We start from the raw sequence: 21,741 nt of genomic DNA, 5'->3' as shown, positions 1-21,741 counted from the left end.
GTAATCATGAGCTACATAGAGACACAAAGTAAACACCGTAGACACAGCGTTGGGTCATGGCAACAGTGAAAGACAGGGATTTTGCCCAGAGGTGTGTATGTCTTATGAGTGCATTTTTGTAAATGTCATGTCTGCTGTATGAATGATGTTGACCGAGTTCAGGAGTCAAGGTTTGATCAAAAATGTGGGCATGGTGCATTTGTACTGAACCACACCCAAAGGATTTGAACAAGCAGCAATGTATACAGACTGGTTTTCTGTAAAAGTATGCAGTATGTGTGTGTGGGTGAGTGAAATGCTCTGTAAAGTAGCCTCTATGCTGTCCATTCTTCTTACATGATAAGCATTAACATTAAGCTGTACAAGGATTTTGCTTCTCTTGATGTGGCTTATGAAAGTTTGCTTTCATATAAAATAGAGTAATGTAGCAATAGAGAGAGTTCTAGAGATACAGTGAGAGATAAAGAATGAGACATTTGGATGAGAGATGTAACTCAAGAACTATGGAGATGGAATAATGGAGATTAAGCGATTGATAGAGAAGGCATGATGGAGAGAGATGGAACGAGGTATGTCAAGTTCAAGAGTGAAATTGACTTTTGCCCTTAAGTAAAAACAAACCCTCTTTCCTTTTCTCTTCTCCTGTGGCCCAATTTTTTCTTCCTCTAGTGTGGCTTTATTAAAACCTTCCACACTTAATAACCTCAGATGATGTGCCTGATGAGGAGCTTGCTGCTAATGTGGCTTAGATGATTGTGACAGAGCCGTGTTTGTGTTTGGATGTAATGAACAGGCAGTTAATCAGCCCGCTGTTTTTAGCGAGTTGTGTGTAATGGCACATTAATGCATCATCTAAATCTACCTGCTATTTTTCACATGATTAGGCAATGGCACTAATTCACAGCTGTTTTGCATGAAACAAATTCACAGCAGAATTCAAACCTCAAATTGAACGTGGCTCTGCTTTGTTTCAGTACACAGTATTAACAGGAGAAAGAATAGCAGCACACTTTGATTTGGTAGCTTTTCTTCCAGTTGTACTCTGATATTTAGTTTAATATTTTGTAATAGAATAAGCAGAGTTGGAGAGCTGCCACCTGCTGACAGCCGTGCCCCTTATAGACATGGATGGATGGATGAGTAGGTGGATGGATGGATAGATGGACAGAGATGGTTAGATAGATGGCTAGACAGACTGATGGACAGAAATATTGGATAAAAGATATGACGTGATCATGTTTTTCTGAGTGAGATTACCATCATTCTATGCTAATCAGTATAAGCCCCATCATTAGCTCATTGTGTTTGTGTGTGTTAATCTTTGTCTGCTATGAACACACTAATCAATGCCATTAGCTTAAGAGCCTTTTTAAACTATGACTCATCCCCTCAGTAGCTCCACAGCTTAATACTGTACCTTCCCTAGATTCTCATGCGATTTAAATGAATTCTCAAATCTGATTAGTTAGAAAATTGGCTCAAATATTTAGTGTATTTACTGGTCTGCTTCCTTAAAGGACCCGTGATAAGACATGCGAATTGTCTCAAAATTGTTTGTATTTAATATGAAATGAACAGTGTGTCAAATGCTTTTTCTTTTTGTGTGCATTTTTAAGGCCCTGCAGCATGGCTTCTTGAACTTTGAGACATTTGACGTGACTGAGTATGAGCACTATGAGGTAACTGGAAAGTTGAATGAAATTACAGGGTTCCATACATGTATTTTGTGCTTTGTACCAGCTTTAATTATAAGCCATCTATGACCTTTCAGCCTATTTGTACTGCCATAACCCCTTGTATTCCTCTCTTTCTCTTGCTTTTATCATTAGCGTGTAGAGAATGGAGACTTCAACTGGATTATCTCCGGCAAATTTCTGGCCTTTAGTGGGCCGCACCCAAAGAGTAAAGTAGAAAACGGTAAGCTGTGGATTTTTCACATCTTGTGCTCTCTGCACAAAAATATCTAAGAGAAATGATGCATTTTGTGTGTTGTTTTGGTGATGCAGACACACCAGCTGTATTTCCTTGTTACTTATTGTTGCCAAAATGCAGTTATTCAATATATGGGACTATAATGGCATTTTGTTTAGCATTCTCATTGGTGTAATAAATAATTACCAATATTAATCCTTTTCAAACAACTTCATAAGTTTCCTATTACATGTCAATTAGTTAATATTTCACAGATTTCTGCCAGTATAATGTTCTATTATTTTCTGTACATAATTCTGTTCAAACCTTTTGCTGTAAGAAACAATTTCTCTGTTTTAAAAATTTTTATGTTTAATCTTTTTTTTTAATCTAGGCTACCCACTCCATGCCCCTGAGGCCTACTTCCCATACTTCCGCAGGCACAACGTTACCACCATCGTCCGCCTCAACAAGAAGATCTATGATGCTAAGCGGTTCACAGATGCCGGCTTCGACCACTACGACCTTTTCTTTGTGGACGGCAGCACACCCAGCGACGTCATCATGCGCCGCTTCCTGCATATTTGCGAGAGCACAGATGGCGCTGTGGCTGTCCACTGCAAGGGTAAGCAGAACCTTAAAGGCCTTTCACATTAGCTTGTCCTGTTGTTTGTTTGGTGACATGACACAGCCTTATGGTGGCGCTGTTGTATCAAAACCGTGAGAAGCTGATCAAGTTGATGGTGCACCAAGCTGGTTTAAGAAATATTTGATGACACTGATTATGAACTTGAGCGAAGTAGCTAAGGTTGTGGCATTGGTGTGGAAAAAACTGTTCTGTTACATTTTGTGGATGTTTAAAAAGGAAAAATTAGTCCTTTTTCTGAAAGCATTGAGTTTTAGTAGAGTGATAGCGTTCATAGTTTAAAGAAAGAAAACCTTTGTGCTTATTCCATGCATATCTATGGTTCATTGTAATAAACCCATATGTATGAATATAAGTATATGAGGTTATTTGAATATTATTTATATTTTAGTTAATTGGACAAACATTGTATATACGTGGTCTAATGTTTGAAAGAATCTTATCTATTAAAATAGATTTTTACACACAGCATTTAGTATCAAACAGTTATTTTTGTTCCTGTTGCTTAGTGACTTTAATTTTTAACAGTTACAGCGTTCACACACTTATTTATAGTTTCTGAAGCGTTCCTTACAACCGCCAAAGATTTTCATAACTTCTCACAAATTTGATGGCCATTTTCCACTGCCCAAACAAGGCAGAGAACATCTGACCATTAGTGCATTTAGTGTATATCTGATAGCAGCTGGCATATCATGGAAAATCAACATTACATGGTCGTTGCTTAGGCTGTGTTACCATCATGTCACTCTTTGACACATGACTCACAAATCCAGACTGTAACTTTCTTGTGAATACATTTGCTCAGGTATCACATTGCACAGCTTTTGACATTTTGTTTGTTTCCCAGCTGGTTTGGGAAGGACAGGCACGCTGATCGGCTGCTACCTGATGAAACACTACCGATTCACTGCAGCTGAAACTATCGCTTGGATACGTATCTGCAGACCCGGCTCCATTATTGGACCCCAGCAACACTTCCTGGAGGAGTAAGTAGGATGGAAGGATTATTGATGAATTTTGTGTTACCTTTCAAGAATCTGAGAATTATGATTGTTATAGTATTATATTATTGTAGTATTCATTAACTGTCCAGAACAATAAATATAGTGTGCTATGTACACTAGTGTGTTTAAGTTGCACACTGTGTTCTGGAGCTATACTGCCCCCAACTGTCTATGTTGGTATTGCACCAAGCAGACATGTACTGGTTATTTTGGAGGACGGTGAAGCAATGCTCCAAATGGCTGCATAATGCATCTGGTAGCATTGAAATCCTGCCTTATTGCATTCCAGAGCATTTCCCAAGATATTATCTTGCATGGTAACATCCTATAAAACTTTCATCTTTATCTCAGTAGCTGATAACGCAGCACAATTTCCTTTCTTCCAATTTTAAATCAGAGAGAAAGAGAGACAGCCTGAAGGTTGCTACTTTGGTAAAAGAGCACTTTGGTACTTCTGGTCTCTAAATTATCATAGCATAATAAATAAGTAAGTAAGTAAAGTTTATTTATATATTCACATTTATCACAGCAGAGCTGACCAAAGTGCTGAACAAAGTCAAAAACTAAACATAAAATAAACAAAACAGATGATACAATAAAACAATAGAACATAGACAAAATCCGATTAAAATGCCTGGGAATAAAAATATGTTTTCAACTTCACTTTAAAAGTTGTACTGGAAGGTGCAAGGCGAATGTCCAGTGGAAGTTGGTTCCAGAGACGGGGGGCCGCAATAGAAAAAGCCCCATCACTCTTCGTTTTTAAGCGTGAGCGAGGGACAACCAAGAGAGCTCTATCTGCAGTGTTACGACCCCGAGTTATGTCTAGGGAGTTCTCAGAGTCAGCAACTAGTGATGACCAATGTGGATGTGAATGGACGGACCAGACTAACCGGTACAGAGTGATAATTTCTATGAATTGCCGACCACAGTAATGACGTATGCGGACACAGTGCTTGTGGGGAGTTTGTCTTTACTGTACAAAGTGGTAATTATATTTACAATAATATATACACAATTATATACAAATGTTTTGTACTGCTGCAACAGCCGGGACTGGAAAATCAGCGGCGCCAAAGAAAAGAAACAAACAGAAAGTCAAAACCCGCTTACCTAACACTGTTTTATATTAGTCACGCTCATCTACAAACAAAAGTGAAACCAAAATCCTAACTACGCTATACTTCCCTCACTAACTAGAATACAGGGGGAGGCACCGCCCCTTACCTGAGGTCTCTAGACACGGAAGTATACTACGTGGTGTACAATGTATGAGCGTGCTCCTTCTTACCTCTTCCAGCCCCGTACGTAGAACAGTATTATACACAACAAACATAAATCGCAACAGCAAATCTCACAGCATACATTTATCCAACAACTATCCAACAACTATCCAACAACTCGCCAACCAACAACCCAACAATGAATTGACATGACGTTCACGTTTTTATAGTCGCGGTCTTCTTCCGGGGGCGGTGTCCGTACGCTGCGTCTCCGCCCTTCACCGACCGGTATTGGGTAAACTGCATTGTATTCGCGCAGCCAATCCGCTGTAACACAAGCAATTACAATACAGCTGCAAAAATACGTGCCTTGGCACGTAACACGCCCCTACACAAAAAAAAAAAAATCCTCAAAACACAGTACTTGATTTTTTCTTTTTAAACTCTAGAAAGAGCATCAGCAATTTTATTTTCAATACCTTTTTATGCTTCATTTCTAGGTTGTATTCTTGAATTACAAGAAACCATCTCATGAGCCGTTGATTGTGGTTATACATTCGGGACAAAAACACAAGCGGATTATGATCAGTATATACCACTACAGGCAAGACACTTGAGCCAACATATACCTCAAAGTGCTGTAGGGCCAACAGTAAAGCTAAAGCTTCTCGCTCAATCGTGGAATACTTTACTTGGTGTTTGTTTAATTTTTGAGAAAAGTAGCAAACCGGATGGTTTACTTCCTTCGCATACTCCTGTAACAACACTGCTCCGATTCCCACACCACTTGCATCAACCTCCAGTTTAAAAGGTCTGGCAAAGTCAGGAGCAACTAGAACAGGAGCAGAACACAACAAAGCTTTCACATTTTTAAAAGCAATTTGACAATCAGGAGACCATTTGAATGTAGTAGTGGGACTTAGTAAGGGCGTTTTCTTAGAGATCTGGTGGATGAAAAAGGAATAAGATGATCTGTGAGATAAGATGGGGCTTGACCATTAAGAGCTTTAAAAACAAACAACAAGATTTTAAATTGAATTCTAAAATAGACAGGAAGCCAATAAAGAGAGGCTAAAATTGGTGTAATGTGATCTGTTTTCTTTGCCCCGGTCAAAAGTCTCGCAGCTGCATTGTGTACCATCTGTAAGCGTGCAATGGATGACTGAGGAAGACCCAAATATAATGAATTACAGTAGTCAAGGCGGGAGGTGATAAAAGCATGAATAATAATAATTATAAAATAATAATTTAATAAGTTGTTATTAAAAAACTATCCAGCTAACTCTAATGAACAAGTGAGGTATATTTACCTCAACAATGAACCAAAAACAAAAACACAGCACACTGTAATGTCAGTGTAGATTTAACAAGCCTAACAAAAGCAATTAGTTGTATCATAACTCATTTAGAGGCAAGAAGTGCTATCTTATTTACTGTTAATGCTGTAAGTGTCCGTGTTGTTTTGAAATAACTTGAAGTCGTGGGATGGAAGCCCATATGACGTTCCCAAATAGGAATTCCAAATGGATTGCTCATACTCTTTGTTTTTCCTAGTTTAAGGATCGGCCATTAGTCTAATGCAGGACATGTTACAGATAGAAACCAAAACCTAGTACACTGCAGTAATAGTTTGTTAGTTGCCTCGAGAATGTTGTGCCTTGTGAATTTGTTCAAGAAATGTTATATAATTAATTGAAATCCATTTAATCTACTCCACCAGTCTTCGAGTTAGTTAGGATGAATGCTTGTATCTTGTATATTTTAAATATAAGGACACTCAATAATGCAAACTCTGGATTGTTATATTAATGGTAGCTGATGCGATAGACTCTGGGCTGCATTACTGGAAGATCACATGCACAACACTTTTAAAAAAGTAGTCTTTCACTGATTTGTTATGCTCATGAGCATGAATGAAGTTTTGTAAATCTGGCAAGGATTTTTGTTTTATTTATTACAAGATTAATAAAGGAAGCTTATTATCACATAGCACCTCTACAATAGTCCAGATGTACTGTATACATGGTCAGATTATCCTAAAGCCAGTTTGAAACTTTTAATATTTAAGGCCAACGCTGCAGCAGAAAGTGAGTGTGTGCATAAAGCTCCAAATATAAGTGGACTGTACACAGCATGTTCTGCAGAAGCATGGGTAATGGTTATCTTTTCTAGAAAACAACACTCCTGTTTTGCATCATGTGTTCTCATGAACTGATGTCCTTCTGATGAGAACAGAGGTCTGCCCCTTGGCTTTGGTTCTGCTGCTGCCAGGAAAGGCTCTTGAGCAAGTGTCTAGGAAAACTAACTCCCCTATGAGCAAGAGGAAGATGCAACATAGATATAACATGCATGCTGTGGGTGAGATGAAACTCTCAGTGAGTGTGTGATTAATCAGCAGTACATGCTGGGGGCTGGATCCAACCAAAACTAAAAAGGGCAAAGTGATACACATAATAATGTCAGGTTTTGGTACTGTTGGTGCCGGTCAGAGTTAAAGCAGACCCCCTTCTCTGACGTCACGATTTAACCAGTGCTGTTAGAATGTAGTGATTCTTTTAGTACTGGAGATGAACATTTTCTGCTTCATACTGAGGCCACTGTGTAGCATGTGAGATTGGTCAAAAGGTGTTTATTTTAATGCGCTTCTTCTAATTACAGTTATAGCTCCTATAATACAGCTCATTCAGAGTAGGGTGGAGAAAAAAAACTAAAATGTAGTTTTCCATACTGCAATGCTTATTTTACATTTATGGAAGGATTCATCAGGGTGAAAGCTGTATAACAGTCAGAGGCAAAGCTCAGTAACATAAGCTGTGAGTTATTAACTTCAAAAAAAGAAAACAAAGGCTGGTGAGAGAACAATCGTTTATAGTCTCTAATGCATGTGATGCAGCGTTAACTATAATTATAAAAGTATGGATAAAAAGTTGTTTTGAAATGTAAATATGACCATATTTTAGAAAAATGACATTTTAATAAAAATATATAAATAAGTTTAATAAAATATAATCAGTGCAGTGGTAAAGAATAAATGTGCTGTTATAGAAAAATAATCAATTTCAGTAACTCTGCTGAATTACAACATTGATGATTTCATTGTAACAGCAAAGCACTGTTTTATACGCATTTTTTACGTTATTTATTTATTTATTTATTTATCATCACATTATCAAAAAATTTCTCTGTTCTTATTCTATTTTTGTTCCACCTTTTGTACTCTCTATGTATTTTTGTTCTGCTGTTGTGTAGGAAGCAGACATACCTCTGGGCTCAGGGAGACATGCTTCGTTCGAAGCAGCAGAAATCGCAGGTGTATGAGCAAAGTAATGTTCCTCGTCTCATCTCAAGCATGGATGACCTGACCATCAGCAGCAGCTTCCTCAGATCTGGCAGCATGGAAGAGGTGAGTAGTAGTTGTAGAGACGTTCCCACTTTCTCTTAGATGATTTTTGCTTTGCACTTATTATAAGATTGAAGTGATGATCAGATCTTTCCAGACCACTAATAAATAGGACTATTTTCAATAACATAATGTTTAATATGTAATGTTATAATGTTTTTGCATTCCAACAACAATAGGACAACACCAGGCGAGAGTTTCTATTTTTTTTTCCTATAAACCTTGAAGTTTGTATCACATCATGCATGTAGGAAAACAGGAACTAAAGAAACTAAACCATTTTGATGGTAGGGAATGTAAAATGTGGAGATTCATTTACAATCACTGTTGACTGGAGTTGACAGCTGTAAACAGATTTGTATATTAAGTGAATATGTAGTAAACAGTGTTTTTAGTTTCTTTTTTCCACAATACAGGGAAACATGCAATTTATTATCTATGGTGATTACACATAGACTACAGATGAAAAGCAGATTAAAAGGTCTGTAACATTATGTTACAGATTGATTTAATATGGTGACTAACACATTTTCTCTATCCAAGTCATCAAGTCAAGAAGCTTTTATCCTTTATATCCTGCCTTAATACTCCATCAAATAGAGGAAACTACTAATTTGTGTTTTTGTAATTGAGTGCATAAAGTTGAGTCATGTCTGAAGATGGTAGAGACCTTTCACGCTACTAGTTTTTTGTACACTGTTCCTGCAATCTCCAAATGTTCAGCTAATAATTGGGGTCACCTGAGAGCTTGGTGTATTAAAAGTAGTATTTTAGGTCAAGGTGCTTCACATGACCACGACTATACAGGATATGTCTCATTTTACAGAATGGTGAATACAGTGAAAACAGTCTCAGCATGACTCAAGGAGATAAACTACGTGCCTTAAAGGGCCGGAGGCAGCCAAGGTTATCCACCTCCACAGCTCTGAGGTAAGATCAGTCTCTAATTCAAAGAGATTCTGAATGTTGTGATGCAATACCAATATCTGTTAAAAAGATTAATTACAAAATATATACATAAACCAGAAGTTTCTGTCTAGCTTGTAATTATCCTTTAAAAATGTAAAAATAAATAAATAAAATAAACAAAACATAACATTGAACACAATGCAATACATATTGATACAATTTTATTGTATTGTCTGACACAATCTGAGTCGTTTTTACAACTCAATCATTTTAGACTAATGGTTCATGTTCCTTTGCCTCTCAAACAAAAGATGTGGAGCTAAAGTAATTACGTTGGAGCCGGGTGCCGAGTGTGTGGTTGCTATAGTAACATGCAGTGTCACTTTCTCTCTTAGACGTCGTCTTTGTTCCTTAACATCATTCCCTTTAATGATGTTCTGTCTTTATGAGCTGTTAGTGTTTTATCTGTTTGATAGAAGCACTAAGAAGTGCCGATCCCTTTTTTCTATTTTTGATTGAATAGTAAGAACACTTCTGATTCACATGAAAGGGCCTCCTGTTTAGTTATTGACAAATTTTAGATGTAGATAACGGTGCTGAAAATTGATCCACCCTACATTTTCTTACATCTTTGTAATCGAAATGTGATTTTCAGTAGCATTTATTATTTGTTTTTGTAATGATATTATGGTAGACTTTTTAGTTACATTTTTTAATTGACTTGTTCTATATCTATTTTCACTTTCTTAACGTACCCACAATGCAGTTCGACTACCTGCTGATATTGGTGCAGTGGGATTTACCCTAACTTCATCTCTATATATTGAGAGTGATGAAGCAGCACTTTGTCCATTCTGTTCAAACAGCTAATATGGCTTTCAAATCCAATGCACTCATAGATTGCTGTCTAGACGAGCTTAGTCTCTAATAATCATCATCATCTAACCAGTAACTTAGCTGTGTATAGCTGCATTGCATACTGGAACCTTGAATCCAGAATTTGAAGTATTTTAGTTTTTTATTAATATTATGAATGTTGCTAGAAAATGATAAGAGGTTAAATAAGTGTTTGCTCTTTTGTTCTTAATTTTTGCTTTTGAAATGTACACTAAAAAGAAAAAACAAAATGAAAGCATACTTGTTCCAGACTGAATTAGAAATTTTTTATTTTTGCCTCAGCAAAATTTCCATAACCAATATTTACCACACAACTATTAACAGCACTTATGAGCATTATATCTCCTCCACCATTAAACACGCATTATGCAGAACCGGGCACTTATTGCCCCTCTCAAGACCCAATGACATGCAGACAACCTCAATCACATGCAGATATCAGTGATGCTCGTGACGATGCTTATGATGATGTGCACTGCCCGCTTTTTAGCACTTTGTGCGAAATTAATTAAGGGCCGTACACTTGTTCAAAAGGAGGTTGTTGAATTTACATCAATGTCACAAGAGTGGTGAGAGAAGAGGCCACTCACACCAGAATGGTCCTCCTACTCATTTTACTGCGCTAAGCAAGAGAGACAAAGTTACACAGAAAAAGACCGATGGATTAATGAAAGACATACACAGATGGCCTCTTTGCTCGAAAAGGCACAACAAAAAGTTTGAATGAAAGCGTTGGATGAAGACGGAATGAGAGCGCATTGCAGCTGCCTTTTATAAGCTCCATTCGTCTGTTTTTTTTTCTTCTTCTTCAAGTGAGAGAGTGGGAACTCTTTATGATGAAGAGCTGCTGAAGAATGAGCATTAGCAGAACACTGTGCTTTCACTCTCCTTCCTGCACTTTTACCCTGTTCTTCCTCTTTATTGTTCTACTCGAGCTATTTCTGGCTTTGTCTTTCATAGCCTCTTTCTGAACCCAGGCAAGGCCTTGAGGAATCAATTTTCTTTGAGTAATTAATATTCAGATTCACTGTAAATGTTTGAGTTTGCCTATAGATAGTTTGTCTATCTGTTAAAAAGAAATATTCACTGTTTTATATTCACTATTTCACACAAAATAATTTAGATCAATTATTTTGTGTGCCAAGTTTTTAAGAATGTTTGGAATTTCCCCTGATTGATATCTGGAAAGTGGTGCTGCATTTATACACCATATTAGTGAAATTTCAAGAAAGTACTTCACTTTTGATTTCTGATTATATAATGTTTTATATTGAATATAATGTTTTGTATTGATTCTGGTGTTTTGTAATATGAAACAGTATTCATATCTTCCATCGTTGTACTGCAATGTGTATTATGACCCAAAATGATTTACACATTACTGGTATGATCATCAAAATAGCCACAAACTATATGAAGATTATATGAATGACTAAAAACAGCTTTTAGCTAAGAAAGTCACAAAAAAGGTTATGGTTCTGTTCACAATGAATAAATATTCATGCAAGCTTGAGGGTAGTACATACAGCATGTTTATAAATATATCTTTATCATCTTTTTGATACAACAGGCAAAAATATAATTCAGAGATTAATATTTTTAATATGCTAATTACTAAAACTCCCTTAAGGTATATTAGATATAGTGTGTATTAAGTATTTCAATAACATTGACTCAAATAATACTCTATTCAGGTGGTGTTGTCTATATTCTATTTAATAGTTCAATAAAAATGGTTTTGTTCTATCATACAATACCAGAAAATGTTTTGTGCATGACAAAATGTTTCTATTGTTTTACTTTTCTCATGTGTATGTTTCACAGTAGACTGACTGGCTCCAGTACTCAAGGACAGGGTTCGCCTCTCAAACCCTCCAAACTGACGTCCTCTTCTTCCACTTCCACCTCTACCTCCGCCTCTGCCAAGAGGATCAGCCGAATCTCTCCATCCTCAACCAACTTGAAGAGGTGAGTTGCATAGTCCTTTTATATAAATCCATTCCTGCTCTGACCTTTTCTCACATTCTCACATTGTGTAGTCACTTTCCCCAACTTTTCCCCAAACTTGGCTGCTTCTGTTGGTTAACTAATGGCATGCTTTTCTAGTCTGTGCTTGTCTGATATATGAATCCCCTTTTCACCCATCTTCCTCTTTCTCTTTTTCCTCCTTGTCTTGTATTTTCCCCCTTAGTCCCCTTGTAGTGTTTTTCCCTCTCTGTGACTACTCTATATGCTGATGTGGAGAAATAGCCGGGTCACTTGAAGGAGTGGCCAATTCTCTTTACATACTCATTCTAGGGAAGTAGGGCATTCTATTGTTTTTGTTTCTTTATTTTTAAAAATTTTTTTTTTTTTTAAACAAAAATAGATGCCAGATCATTATGACCTCTGTGGCAGCTTGGTGCATTTTTGGCCATTTTCAGTATTTTATCAGCTACTGCACTGTATTTTGTGCTTACAAAACAAAAAAAGAAAGAATGAGCTATTTCTTTTGCCCATTCTGTATCTTCTGCCTGTCATAATAATGTGCAGAATGTGTGTTGAGCGTATTGCAGTGATGAGTCCACCATCCCGTCCCCAATGTATGTTCATTTTCCTTCCCTCATCACCCCCATCTCCCCACCCCCACAGCTCCAGTCTAAACTCCAGATTAGCCACCTCATTGGGCAACCTGTACGTCATCACCGGAGACTCACGGAATCACCATCAACACTTGTTTGCATCGTCATCTCCTTCCTCGTCTCCATCTTTCCCTGTCCCTCGAGCCACATTTGCCAGCATCTCGGCTCTGGCTGCAAACACTTTTCACTATGAAGTCAACAACAACAGTGATCAATATAGTGCCTCAAATGGCAATTCCAAGATCTCGGCATTCAGCAACCACAACCACAGCAGTCTTGGTGGAGCCTCCACCACTGGGAGGTTTGGCTTGGCGGAGCAAGGTCAGAACCCGTTGACGGCGGGTCTAAGTCGGCCCTCAGCCCGATATCTCAGCCGCTCCATTCCTGTAAGTGAGCTTGTCCTCCTCTTTGTACATCCCTGCATATGCAACAGCAGCATTTCTTCTCACAGCTCCTTTCTCACATTCCTTTATTCTCTGTCATTCCTTTTGTTCAGATGTTATCCTTCTAATCCTTCTAATCCTACTCATGCCTGTATTAAAGGGATGGTTCTGAGAAAAAGGTTCCCCTTACTTCTTTAGTTTGCATTACAGCTCTAAATCTGAGGGAATGTTAGTTTATGTAACCTAAAAATCTTTCCCATAAACACATGCCTATGAAGTCAGATTCCTCAGCTTCTTCAGTAGGATAGCAGATTGTGCCTTCATGACATTACACTTGGTGACCTAGAGCATTTGTTACATATATATTGTTATACAATCGGTCTTTGCTGAGAAACTGTATGTGGCAAATTTATAATTTTCTCTGAACCACTCTTTTCAGTCTAACATAGCACTTGAAGCAGTAACTTATTAATAAAGGAATGTTGATAAAAGAATTAGATCACACCTTTAAAAACATTGTTTTATATTGTCCTCTCTCTCTCTCTCTCTCTCTCTCTCTCTCTCTCTCTCTCTCTCTCTCTCTCTCTCTCTCTCTCTCTCTCTCTCTCTCTCTCTCTCTCTCTCTCTCTCTCTCTCTCTGTGTGTGTGTGTGTGTGTGTGTGTGTGTGTGTGTGTGTGTGTGTGTGTGTGTGTGTGTGTGTGTGTGTGTGTGTGTGTGTGTGTGTGTGTGTGTGTGTGCCTGTCTCTCTGTGTGTGTGGGAGAGAGAGAACCATACACTTGCATATTGCTTTTTGCCTACAGGATATCTAATCGTCTAAGCTTCTTTACAAATGCTTTTAATTATCTTCAGAGTCTTTTACTCGGTGCATTTGCCTTCCACATTTTCTAATTAAACTCTTATTAAGGCCTTTAACTATACCCCAGTTGCCGTTGTGTAGTGGGCTTGATTGAGGTTCTGAAACTAATTTTCCATCAGCACTCAAATATGTGGTACATTTTAACTCCTCTGCTTCATATCGAGTGTATCCCATGCTTACTTCTTAAACCATTAAAAACCTCTAAATATCGATTATAGCTAACGTTGGTATCCATCTGTCACAGTAGTTCTGGCTGCTTTGTACACCTATTTGGCTCTAATGCTGCCTCCAGCACTAACACAACAACTTGTGCCTCAATCCATGCTGCTGTTTGATACACCGGGATTGTTATAGGCTGCACATCGTGCTCATTGAGGCACCAAGACCACAGTCCTACCCTGCTCCATCTTCCCAAAACAATGTCCTTGAGCAGACATGAGACCTGTCTCATGCCCATTTTGCCATTTTATGTCAGTTTTATTTCCAGGAAACAAAAATTCTGCCTTGCATATAATACTTTCTGTAAAAACTAGTTGTTAAGATAGAAGACAGACTTCTAGTTACTGCCTGTAGTTCCAACTGCAAAATACAGGTTTATTTGTGCTCTCATCGTAAGACATTATGGTTTCTATAGCAACTGCTCATTCACAGGGACTTGTACGGCAGACACGCCACATAATCTAATACTAATAATAACCAGTTTAAAAAACATGTTTTAATTAATAAATAAATGCTTCTAATTGTTAATATGGAGATGTTTTCCATGAATATATGTTTATTTACCATTAAATAAGGACTTGCTATTGTCAGTGCAATAGTTGGATTTAAAGCTGTAACTAAGTTTTCCAACATCTTCAGGGCAGAAGAGTTTACAGTGAAAGAGAGGCCGGAGAGGAAATGACTGTTTACTGCTAAATTGTACATGTGAACAGAACATGTCTTGCAGATGTTGCAGAACATTAAATGTAACTATAAAATTTACAATGTGTTATACGGCAAGCCTTTATTTTACATTATTCTGGTATAGCAGCATGATTTGCTAGTGATTACAATGTTTAATTTATTAATGACACATCACACATTTTAATGGTTTATATTTCATTTGAAGTTGTGGAACATCTGAGAGAAAAGAATGTCCTGTTCTCAAATACATTATAGCTTCTATGAACAGTCATTCTTCAATGGCCTCTCTCTCTCTCTCTCTCTCTCTCTCTCTCTCTCTCTCTCTCTCTCTCTCTCTCTCTCTCTCTCTCTCTCTCTCTCTCTCCCTCCCACCACCTCTCTTTCACTCATACACACACAGCCTACCATTTTACCAAGAAAACAGAGAAAAAGGATCAAGACCCATTCCATAAATGTTAAATGAAACATCAGTTATAAGACTTCCTTATTAAACATCCTGCTTTAAAATCTGTTTATTAATAATCTTAGATTATGTGGCATGTTCACTGTACAAATCTCAGATTCTCAAATCTGAGAGTTCAACAGCGCTGAGTGGATGTTGATGTCATTAAGAGCGACTACGCTGCTCAAAATGAATGTCCTTCTGGTCAGTCTTCTGTCAACTCAAATAAACAAACAATTTCAAAGGTTTGATGGAAAGGTCAGAAGCAAATTTCCTCATATTGATGTGTTTGCATTTCCCATGATTGTTCTTTGGTGTAACCACCCCCTACTTAATTAAATTTTTTTTGTGTGACTGCAACAGCAGGATGCAGGATAACTCCACTCCTGCTTTTGAACAGATGGTTTTAGAGCCAATTCATGCCTACATGCTCACAGCTTGAACATGCATCTTATGGTACCATACAGAATTCCTGAACGCTTTTGATTTGGCATTATAGATGTATCCTCACAGTCAGGGGTGTAGATTCCACTGGGGCAATTCTTTCCTCACAGAACTTTTTTTCTGTTCCTTGTCATCAGCTATACATAATGACTTGGACCAGCTGACTATAATTGTGCGAGGAGCAGTAAGAAGCTGCTGGGTCATTCCCCCAACATTCACTGACAGTTCTCCTCTGTTTATAATGATTGATTTAAAGCCAGTTCACACCCACGCTTTTGAAGCGTCTGTATGAAGTAAACCTCTATCCTGAGGTACAAGTACATGACTACTGCAATCTTGGTTTGAAATAGTGGAAATATTCCAACAGCTAAACATCACGGATTACAAGACATCAGATAGCCCTTAGGAGTGTGAGCTGGTTGTGAGCTGTGTTGCTGTGAGAACGAGATCAAAACACCCACATGCTTCAGAGATGGGAAAGGAAAAAAAAAACCACAGCATCTTGTTTGGCTTGTCTGTGTTCTGTTGCTTTTCATCCATTCAGTTAGCATTCTTCATCTGATTTTTTTTAAAGACAGATATGCCTAATTCAATTAAAGGTTTTATTCTGTACTCACTTCCATTAAAAAGCAATGGAATAGGACTGGGCATTATGAAGATATAATATTAGTATTGTGGTGAATGATGTCAAATATCTTTGTGTATTTTGATACCGTCTTCTAATACCGTCTACCGTCTTCGTTTGTATGTTTGTTAACTAAAAATCGCAAACTCTGAAAGGAATCAACTCATTTTTTTTACATATCATGATATTAATGCATCAAAACTTATTTTTAAGGCCCAGCACTAAATGGTTTTAGTTTTATTTTAACAAACCTATATATTATGATGCACATTGTATATCATAGAAATATCTTGCATCCTGACATGGTATTTGGCATATTGACCACCAGCGGAAAGATCCACTGGTCACAGTTTCAGTACCAATATGATTCATTTTGGCACAGGCTAGCAGCACTGTTCACTCTGGATCATCACAATCAAAAGCACACAGGTGCTGACCTATTTTTCAGTCAGCACATCGGTTTTCTGAATCTTATGATGCAAAAACTACCCTAAGATTCTGATCGAATGTGTGCTTTTGGATATTTTTGTGGAACCGAGTACAACAGCCCCAGATACAAGAAGTGAGGCCGGCTTGATTTCTTTCTGACCCAGACTGTATACTCATGCATTAATGACAGTTGTGTCAGGTGATTGTTGCACAATGTCACACAATGTTGCGCACTCCCTAGAGCTCCATTTGCTTTTCTGACACATCAGTAATACATCATCAGTGGTGATTTGGGCGTGCATGTAAAAAATACGGTCATAAGTGTATGAACAAGGTGGATAATTTTCTTGATCATTTTGTCTATAAAAATACTTTTAGAGGAGACAGAAGATGGAGACAGGCTAAGTGTAATCATCTGTTGCATATAATCCTTGTACTGTTGATAAAGCCACATGAAAAACCACAGCACAGCTATTGATAAATGTTTGATCTTAGCCTCACATCTAAGCAGTCACTGCTATTATATTCTCTTCTTCCATTGTGGTTAAACTTAACCCCAGGGTCCAGGCAGTTTAACAGAAAATTAATTAGAAATAGAAGCCAAAATTGTTTTAAGTCTTATTTCTGCTGGTTCATTTATTTATTTTATTAGTAGAAAAGTCTGTGTTTTTTCTGTATCCCCATTTGCTTGTGTCCATCTCTCAAACCTCAAAAAAATTATCTCCACTAATGTGTTAAGATCTTTTTTATTATTCCTGATGTACGTGTGCTGCTTTTCTTTTAGGCAATATGCACAAATTGGCACTCGATCATGCATGTGGTACATCTATATTCAGCAACTTTTTTCTATTACTTAGCCCAAATGTTGTTTCCTGTCTATTAGAGAGGACAGCGAGTGTAATTTTCGCATATTTAATGCAAATAATTTCCCTGTCCACATCAAGATGACAACTCCTCCTCGTTGTTTCATCTGTCTGTTTCATAATAATAAGCCTCAAAGCTTAGCTGTATAGTCATAGACATTTATCCATGCTGTTGTCATTTTCTGTTGTTATATTCAGTGTGGTAATGAATTTGTTTCTCATTATTCTCCTCCCTCTCTCCCAGTCCCTTCAGTCGGAGTGTGTTCGGTATTAAAGCAGCAACTCTGCACTGATCCTGAACCTGTCCTTCTGGCCTTTCTCCAGTGACATCCATCCTGCTATGTGAGCACAAAAGGAACTGAATAAAGCCAGGTTCTGAAACCGGGTCTATAGATCCAGTGTTAAAATGCACTGAAGGAAACTCTATTACCTGCTTTGAAATACACATCTCTCTGGCGCTTTCTCTCTCTCTCTCCCTTCTTTATTTATATATATATGTGTATATATCTCGTCGCGGAAACCTCGTATGTCCAAATTTTGTCAATTTCATATTTTTTTCACATATCGATGCCATTCGTCAGTCCCCACGTGGCTCTGTTATTTTTACAAGTTATTAACCAATCTAAAGTCTTGAAAATAGCTTGAGCGCAAGTCTCTTAACTCCATTGGACACTTCAACTGTCCACCTCTTCCTCACTCCGTGGGAGAGATTCGCGGCATATTACTCCTCAAGAAGAGTCGCAACGAATCAACACGTCTTCTGAGGTAAATGTCTTCAAAACACTGGGCTCAAAGAGAAAAAAATCTTGACCCCCGCTAGTTCTGGTGCTCGTCTGAGGACAGGAATTTAGCGCAAGACAATCCACTGCAACGCGGACTAAACCCTGTGCATTGCAGATAAGATACGGCGTTTTTTTAATTTCTTGAAAAATAACGGTTTTGGAGATACGAGGATTCCGTCTGACAGCGACTATATATATGTGTGTGTGTGTGCGTGTGTGTGTGTTTGACACATAAATATATATATATATATGCACACATAAATATATATATATATGCATAAATATATGCACAGATGTACTAAGGAAAGAGATTATTTTTAGAAAAGAAATTATTTTTTCTATTTCTCTATACTTTTATGATAATATCTTGGATAATATTTTTGGTTTAAGGGAATGTGTTCAAAGGTAACTATTTTGTTATGATCTTCAAAGTATAAATGTATAATGACATATCAGACCTACAGTACTAAACTGATGGATCAAAATGTATTAAATGTATTAATCAAGCTAACCTTTAACAGATTCATGTGTACAGTATAGTGTTCAGGGAAAGAAATAGTGGCACAAATTGTGGGGGAGCGTCACCTTGGAGGGGGAGAGAGTGGTGCTGTGAGTCCGTATTGGTCCCAATATACTCTGCAGCTTTACAGCATGATTGTGTCATTTTTATCAGCTCCAAATGCTGACTTTATTTGAACTCTTACTCCGATTCAGATAAACATAAGCAATCTGAATACTTTTTTTTAATGCACACAGAAAATATATGTTGCTTTTCATAAGAATTTGTGCACCCTTTTCCACATTTTGTTGTTCTACATCCTGGAACTGATCTAATATTTAAATATTCCCCTCTTTATTTGTATCATATTCTTTCCATTTTAAATAATGTATTTAATGTTGCTCTGCGGGACTTTTTAAATTTGCCTTTTTTTTTTATTACAATGGATTATTAATTTAGAAGGTTAAGAGCAAGGGACTGTGAATACCTGTATACAATCACAACTTTTGCACTTTTATTTCTAAATCCTTGTTACTGTCATTTTTACTGAGCTATATCTGTTTCCTCCTTGTTTCAGTATTATGGGATATTTTGTGTATAGACATTTAATTTAGTCTTAATTTCAGTCTATTTCAGTTCCAGGTTGTAACACTCCAAAATGTGGAACTTACAAGGGAGTGATTACTTGTACATGTCACTGTAGCGAAAGGGACTGTTAATGCATCATAGTATGTGTGATATACTGTATGGTACATTTGACATGTTGATGCTGATGGTAAATTAGGTTTTATAATTTGAATTTATAGGAAGATTTATAGATAATCTGATCTTTTTGTGTGTTTGACACAAAACAAACCTACAATATTTTAACTACAATATTAATGATCTTTAGTGTTGCTGATGAGTGTCACTTATCTACTGACGATTAAACCCAGATGGGGTTTAAAATTGCTTTTGGATTTCCACTGATTTAATGTTTAAAAAAAAAGGCAGTAAGTTTTATCCAATTGTTTGCTGATGTGTGTATAAGCCTGATTACTATTACTGTTTTGCCTCATTGGCCCTGTAGCAGCACTCTACATTCCAGATGACGACGTGCTTTTCTATGTTTTATACTTTTTTTTTTTTTTTGTCGTTTTAAGTATTCTACCTCTGATAAACAGATTATAAATATACAGGCTATGGCTGTATAATATTGTCCTGCATATACAGGAGATGCATTGAAATGCAAAACACTGTACTACTTCTTCCAAAAAAATAATAAAATACTGATTGTTTTGGGCATTTGATGCAAAATGGTGTTATGTTTTCTCTGTGTGTAGACATTCACACTCCAGTACACTCAAAAATGAAAAGATTTATGGTATTAATATCATACAAAAGCTTCCATCTTCCATCTTTTGCATAATTGCAAAAACAATTAAAAAATAGAAATCGAATGAGGAGACATTCTCCATAACATGCAGCAGTGCATAATAATGGCTGTAATTTATTGGAGCAGAGGTTTGAGCTTTGTCAATTTGAGCTCTTTTCACAGCAAGCATAGCATAGTGGGTGGCTCATGATGCAAGCGTTTCCACGGCTTGTGTTTTTTGAGGTGCTAATTGTGTTCACTCGTAACTGAATGTGTTACAGGCTGTACTTTATTGTAGTTTTCTTGAGGATAATTGATCCCTCTACTTTACCCCATTCCTTCATTTCCTTTCCATGTGAAGTGAACTACGATTTCAAACTGAAGACAACGCTGAGCTCTAATTATTGATGTGCAAACACAGATGTGTGAATAAATTTTACAGGCAAAGTGTGGGATTTAACAATGTGTTGCCTCTCTAAAAGAGCCAACTCAAAGAGCTGAATCGCTTGTAAACGATCCATTACTAAATCCAGTGTTAAGGCTTCACACACAAGCCAACTATTTTAGGTGAAAAATAAGAAAAATAACATTATTGTATACAGTGGTGTGAAAAAGTGTTGGCCCCCTTTCTGATTTTTTATTTTTATGCATGTTTATCTTACTTTAATGTTTCAGATCATCAAACAAATTTAAATATTAGTCAAAGATGACACAAGTAAACACAACATAAAGGAAGGTTTTTATTATTAAGGGAAGACAAAATCCAAACCCAAATGTCCCTGTGTGAAAAAGTGTTTGCCCCCCTGTTAAAACATGACTTAACTGTGGTTTATCACACCTGAGTTCATTTTCTCTAGCCACACCCAGGCCTGATTACTGCCACCCCTGTTCACAATCAAGAAATCACTTAAATAAGACCTGACTGACAAAGTGATGTAGACCAAAAGATCCTCAAAAGCTACACATCATGCTGAGGTCCAAAGAAATCCAGGAACAAATGGGAAAAAGTAATTGAGAGCTATCAGTCTGGAAAAGGTTATAAAGCCATTTCTAAAGCTTTGGGACTCCAGCGAACCACAGTAAGAGCCATTATTCACAAACGGTGAAAACATGGAACAGTGGTGAACCTTCCCAGGAGTGACCGGCCGACCCAAAAGACCCCACAACAACATCCAAAGAACTGAGTTAAAAGAGATGCGTAAAAGTAACACTGCATTTCAGAAAAAAGAACATCATACCAACAGTAAAATAAGGTGGTGGTAGTGTGATGGTCTGGTAGTTTTGCTGCTTCAGGACCTGGAAGACTTGCTGTGATAAATGGAACCATGAATATCCTGAAGGACAATGTGCGGCCATGTGTTTGTGACCTCAAGCTGGAGCAAACTTGTTCTGCAGCAGGACAATGATCCAAAACACACCAGCAAGTCCACCTCTGAATGGCTGAAGAAAAACAAAATGAAGACTTTGGCGTGGCCTAGTCAAAGTCCTGACCTGAATCCTATTGAGATGCTGTGGCATGACCTTTAAAAAGGTGGTTCATGCTCG

At 37.4% G+C, this 21,741-nt stretch overlaps 1 protein-coding gene across 3 annotated transcripts in view; it reads left to right on the top strand.

Annotated features, from left to right (window-relative positions):
- Positions 1-20,138, top strand: part of cdc14ab (cell division cycle 14Ab) — a 36,671-nt gene extending 16,533 nt beyond the window's left edge. Inside the window, exons 7-15 of one of the 3 annotated variants that reach the window (XM_060882983.1) lie at positions 1,617-1,679; positions 1,830-1,917; positions 2,306-2,536; positions 3,408-3,546; positions 8,037-8,190; positions 9,014-9,117; positions 11,821-11,961; positions 12,625-13,000; positions 17,806-20,138. In XM_060882983.1, coding sequence (XP_060738966.1) covers positions 1,617-1,679; positions 1,830-1,917; positions 2,306-2,536; positions 3,408-3,546; positions 8,037-8,190; positions 9,014-9,117; positions 11,821-11,961; positions 12,625-13,000; positions 17,806-17,835 — 1,326 coding nt within the window. In that variant the 3' untranslated portion in view covers positions 17,836-20,138. Of the gene's footprint in view, positions 1-1,616; positions 1,680-1,829; positions 1,918-2,305; positions 2,537-3,407; positions 3,547-8,036; positions 8,191-9,013; positions 9,118-11,817; positions 11,962-12,624; positions 13,001-17,805 lie in introns of all 3 variants that reach the window. The other 2 variants (XM_060882975.1, XM_060882993.1) reach the window with 2 other exon arrangements.
- Positions 20,139-21,741: the final 1,603 nt, after the last annotated feature.

Source organism: Tachysurus vachellii, chromosome 1 (genome assembly GCF_030014155.1).
Source record: "Tachysurus vachellii isolate PV-2020 chromosome 1, HZAU_Pvac_v1, whole genome shotgun sequence".
NCBI classification, from domain to species: Eukaryota; Metazoa; Chordata; class Actinopteri; order Siluriformes; family Bagridae; genus Tachysurus; species Tachysurus vachellii.
This window is presented reverse-complemented; position numbering and strand designations above follow the sequence as displayed.